Raw genomic sequence first — 5567 nt, 5'->3', positions numbered from 1 at the left:
CAGTTTTCATTTATACTTTTGCATCATTTCCCGCGTCGACGTGCAGTACACATGGAAACTGCTAATCTGCAGTGTCCACGGGCATATTGTTGATTGATCACTCTGTACATCATATAACAAAATAAATTTAAAATTAAAAAATTAAAAACACTTAAGAAAAAATAAATAAATATAAAGTAGGGGAGTAAGAGGTTTTCACATTATGAAACCAAAGTCCTCTATGAAGTATACAAAAATCTTGCTTTAGGACTTTTCATTCCTCTTAACGTCTCCAAATACAGTACAAATTCCTCTTTAAACACCGCTAATATTGGGGGAGTTTTGAAAAATTTACATTTATGAATGTAAAATTTAAGCAAAAGTAACAAATCCTTTATTACATAGGCTATCTTTTTATCCTTAAATGACAAACCAAACTTATCAATTTCCCATAAGAGGATCAGTCTTACAGGTAATCTTTGGTGTATCCAGCAGAATGCATCATTCCAGAATGTTTGTACCAAATTACTCTGAAAAAACAGGTTTTCAACTGTTTCTGTCTCCAAATTGCATAATTGGCGTATATTAGAGTCCCCAACATTAAATCTTACTCTTAAAGATTCTTTTGCAGGATTAATGTGATTCATAATTTTAAACCCTCTTTAGATTCAGGGTTGACAGGAAATGTAAGAAAATTAGAATAGCTAATTTCAGATACTCTTTTCCTATCATAATGACAAAATATAGAAGATCTCTTAACTGGTCCTGGAAAACCACGTTATAATAGACAATTCCTCAAAAATCTGTTAGAACATTTTCTATCATAAGATTAGATATTTTGGGAATTATGGTTGAATATTTGACTTGTTCCTTAACTAATTTAATCATCTGCAATGGTATATTCTTAATTATTTTATCATACATTTTAGAGGAGCTTCTTATATTGTATTTGGCACAAATATCATAACTTAATATATTCCCTGTGTTGTCCATAACATGTTTAAGTAGCTCATCGGAGAAGCATTATAGCTGTGACGGCGGCAAATAAATATCAAATATTAAATCATTATTTAAAACTACAAAGAGGAGACAACAACGGAACAGGAGAAGATGGCATTCTTTCAATCTCCACAAGAACCACGGCATATCAACATTGTTTGTTGCGGACAACTATTGATGTATAATGCTATGTAGTATAATAAATGATAAGCTACGGCGTAGTTTCAACGCAGAAGTATAAATCAGACTTTATCCTGGCTGTGGTGCAGCAAAAGTGGCTCTTCTTAACTTAAGTAAAGAGTGGCTTAATTTTATTTTTATTTTTTCACAAGTTATGAATTATGGCAGTCCACCCGTTTAAACAGATTTTAGCGCAAAACAGTCTGTGGACAAAGAAACCTTGACTGACAAAAATGCAAATCCTTCTTTTATATACAGCAACAATAAATTACACAAAAGGAAACTTGTGAAATCTCTATGTGATTGTGAACAATTTATTATAAAAAGCACTGACAAATAAACAAGGTTTTTTTTTTTTTTTTTTTTTTAAGTCACTGAAACATTTTTTTCTAAAGACATTGTGTTCACCACTTAGTCAAACATAAAAACGTAGTTACTTGATGACAAAGGTCAACAATAAAGACTTGCAATGTACATATAAATGAAAAAAGAAAAAAAAAATGCACACATTTCTATACAATCCAAATCAATGTAATGCAGACAGGCCAGAAAATGAGAGGTTTTGTAAACCTCAATGGACCTAGCCGACACCTAAACACCACATCTTCATCCGTTACCCCATCAGACTGCACTCACAGAGATAGTCCACGGTCATGACAAATCCTGATGCTTCTCAATTGTAGATGAAGTTAAACCTGGTCAGGATAATGAACATTTGCAATCGTTAATTTAATTAGACAGCATTTATCAATACTAAATTACGTGAAGCCCATTTACTACAAGCTACAAGATTCAAAAGTAATATCTCACCTGCTCAGTAGCTGTGGTAGACTGGATATTATTGGGCCATAGCCAGGAGCATTATCATAAAGCTCAAACAAGGGGGCAGCCACCAGCTTGTAGTTCTTAGGCACAGCAAACAATGCTAAAAACACACAGCAGACAAGTTGAGCTGTATAATTGCTTTTTACTCAGGGTACATTGAGTACAGAATGCATTTTGTCCTACCTTTCTCTTGCAGCTGTACTAGAAAAAGCTTCTTATGTTCTTTAGGCTTAGTGATGTGTGCTGGAATATAAGGGTACTGTGGAAGGAAAAGAGATGTTCAATTTAACATTGAATCAAATTAAAATAACTAGATATTTAATTGTGTTTAGTTAATGCGCTTGAAAGTGAGCAAAACTATATGTTCTGTTAGTGATCCAGTGCATATCTGTCTGAAGGAAAGGGAACAGAGTAGTTACCTGAGGTGGTTCAAAGTTAGGTCTCCACCAGTTCCCAATACAGTCATCAATGACCCAGTCCTGTTTCACTCCATCCTGACGCCCCAAAATCTTGACAACAAATTTAGGAATTATTCTTAGTGTATATCAAATCGTTCTTTGCTAGTTGTTACATAATATGACATTTTATATGTTAACAATATGGCACAATACTCTGATTATAAGTGATTTGGCTGATTGGCATTTACACACTTTCAGATTCACTCTTTATGAACAGATTGTAGTTTAAAAAAATATGCATATTCCACCAATTATTACTTTAAATAGTCAAAAAACGAAAGCAATAATACCTCAGTCATTAGTCGCTTCAGCCCCTCCACTTCATCCTCTCCAGGGTTCAACTCACCCCCGGGACTGGAAAAAACAATGTAGAAACTGTCAGCCACTGACAAACGTTTTAGTAGACACTTATTGGATAAATGCATAATGAACAAACAAAACACCACAAAGAAAAGAAGACAAGTCATAGCAAAATAATGAACAAAAATGTATAAAGAATCATATATATGTGATGATAGGTTACTTTTACCAATAGAGTACAGTGTAACCACTGAAAAGCACCCATTTGAAACAATCACATCCATAACACACAAACTCCAGTGAATCACTGGCTGCTTACAGCTTGAAGAAGGTGGTTCCCAGCTGCAGCAGCAGCACGTGAGGGAGTCTGTGCTCGTGAACGATCAGAACCCCTTCCACTGTCCGCCGCATCCCAATTTTCTCAAATTCTTCCCGCATTCGCTGAAAGCGTGCGGCTACCGAGCTGTCCTTCTCATAGAGTGGCTCTTTGGTGCCGAATGTGTAATTTGTTAAAGGGTATCTGCAAAAAACAAACATCATGATGTTCAGAAGTGATTTAAATAAAGATATGATAGATCTTTACTGATCCACTGGGGGATCAGCACACAGGAAAATATGCAAAAAATGCACTTCAAGTACATGGATGATGCACTTAACTAAAAAAAAGAAAAAAAAAAGTGGAATGTTGGACACTTCATGCAGCGACTGTAGCTGCTTAAAATAATCATATAAAGTCAGAGTACATAGTACAAGTGCATAATGAGTGTACAGTGCATAATTTGGGATAAAATTGATGTATCCGGCTATGTGTATATGGATAAAACAAAAGTAAGCCTTGTAAAGTAAATCTCGAGCTTAAAGGGTTACTCCATCCCAAAATGAAAATTTTGTCATAATCACTTAGAAGGCCAGAGTACATGTTGTCCCAGAGTACATGAGTCCATGTTGGAACGACATGGGGGTAAGTGAATAATGACAACATTTTCATTTTGGGATGGAGTATCCCTTTAACTATCTCTGATTGGCTGGAAGTCTCATTTTATCTAGTGTGAGTTAAAGCAATTTTTTTGAGGAACATTTTGTCAAGTGTTCATTTAAATTCAAAGATGCTGTGTACATCTATCATAATCTTATATTCTAACCCTGTCTAAGGCAGAGAATACACATTTTAACGCATCTGGTTCCCAATTAAAATTCTTCGCTGGTTAGCTAGTTACACTGGAAAAATATGTAAACAGAAACATTTGGCGCTACTGTAACTGTAAATGTTGTGTTTGTAATCGAAACTTTTCACGTTTAGGTAATTGCACCAAACGACTAACGTTACTGGTATTTTCGTGCAATAAAACAACAAGAAAACAATACCATCTGGCTGCTACCGATTAAATATAACAAAAACGATGTTTTGAATGACATATTCCCTTTATTTTAACTAACGTTACATATACATGTACAAGTTAACGTTAATATAAACGTTTACACGCAAACAGCAGACAGTAACCAGGAAGGAGCTTCGATTGTTGATGCTGCTTCAGCAGAAGCTATTGTACATCAATGGCATCGCTGTGCATTGTTTATTAAATAAATGCAGTTGCACACGCAGTTTGCAGCGGTGAATGTTACTCACAGATTGATTGTTCTCTCCAGGGTGAGCGGTTTAGCCGGCTGGCTAATGTATTTATTGCCGAACTGATTTACTCCACGAGGCCAACCGGTAGATGATCGATTAGGAGGTACAACTGACATCGTATGACAGATACTATAGTGGCCTCTTAATCTTTGCACTAATCACGTTTTTTGTTTGTTTGTTTACTTATTATTACAATATTACTGGGCTTGAATCGCAAGCCTTGGCGCTCGATGAAAACGGGAATACGGCACTCAGCTGTGAAAGCACATCCGGGACATCCGGCTACGTCTTGTGTTACGACCGTGCGATTCGCTTTACGGCTCATCTGCTTCCTGTCATACGTCAGCACTGAGGTTTTTTTGAACACTTTTATGACCCTGTACCACAAAACAAGTCGCTGGGGTATATTTTTAGCTATAGTTAAAAAAAGCATTGTATGGGTCAAAATAATCGATTTGTCTTTTATGCCAAAAATCATTAGGATATTAAGTAAAGACCATGTTCCATGAAGATATTTTGTACATTTCCTACCATAAATATATCAAAACTTAATTTATGATTAGTAATATGCATTGCTAAGAACTCATCTGGACAACTTTAAAGGCGATTTTCTCAGTATTGTGATTTTTTTTGCACCCTCAGATTCCAGATTTTAAAATAGGATAGTTGTATCTCGGCCAAATATTGTCAAATTCTAATAAACCATACATCAGTTATGGAAAGCTTATTTATTCAGCTTTCAGATGTATAAATCTCAATTTCGAAAAATTTACTTTTAACACTGGTTTTGTGGTCCAGTGTCACATGTAATATTAATAAACATTACAGCCTATTGATGGATAAGTAAAATGTGTTTATTATACTCATAAACATGTTATTATTTTATTAAGCCATCTTTCTTTCTTGCTCCTATAATCTATATTCATTACCACTGCAAGTAATCACGACGGGAAGAAAAGAAACAGGCCTATATTAATTTTTTCTCATAATAAGTCATTTAGTTAAACCATTTATCTGTGGTAGGGAATAGTAAAACCAACTGAATAAAATATCTTTCTAATATATTTATCACCGTTTTATAAAATGCTACAGGCCTATTCCACAATATGACAGAGATTTTTCAGTTTACATATGAAACTGTTTGATGTAATCTCCTCATTCATTTATTTTAAGAAGTGAAATGAGATTTGCTGCAT

The 5567-nt window shown here is 34.8% G+C and overlaps 1 protein-coding gene across 1 annotated transcript; it reads right to left on the bottom strand.

Annotated features, from left to right (window-relative positions):
• Window positions 1-1456: 1456 nt before the first annotated feature.
• Window positions 1457-4712, bottom strand: LOC109108840 (cleavage and polyadenylation specificity factor subunit 5). The gene is made up of 7 exons (XM_019121955.2): window positions 4369-4712; window positions 3061-3261; window positions 2732-2795; window positions 2403-2492; window positions 2167-2242; window positions 1969-2083; window positions 1457-1853 (listed from the first exon to the last, which is right to left on the bottom strand). The coding sequence occupies exons 1-7, from the start codon at window positions 4485-4487 to the stop codon at window positions 1832-1834; spliced, it is 687 nt and encodes a 228-aa protein (XP_018977500.1). The 5' UTR covers window positions 4488-4712; the 3' UTR covers window positions 1457-1831.
• Between the last annotated feature and the right edge of the window lie 855 nt (window positions 4713-5567).

Source organism: Cyprinus carpio, chromosome B18 (genome assembly GCF_018340385.1).
Source record: "Cyprinus carpio isolate SPL01 chromosome B18, ASM1834038v1, whole genome shotgun sequence".
Classification (NCBI taxonomy): domain Eukaryota; kingdom Metazoa; phylum Chordata; class Actinopteri; order Cypriniformes; family Cyprinidae; genus Cyprinus; species Cyprinus carpio.
This window is presented reverse-complemented; position numbering and strand designations above follow the sequence as displayed.

Coding starts and splice junctions, on each gene's coding strand:
- LOC109108840 (XM_019121955.2), bottom strand. CDS start 4,487: ATGTCAGTTGTACCTCCTAATCGATCATCTACCGGTTGGCCTCGTGGA. Junction 2,493..2,731: donor TGAAGCGACTAATGACTGAG/GTATTATTGCTT, acceptor TTTGTTGTCAAG/ATTTTGGGGCGTCAGGATGG. Junction 2,084..2,166: donor AGTACAGCTGCAAGAGAAAG/GTAGGACAAAAT, acceptor GTGTGTTTTTAG/CATTGTTTGCTGTGCCTAAG.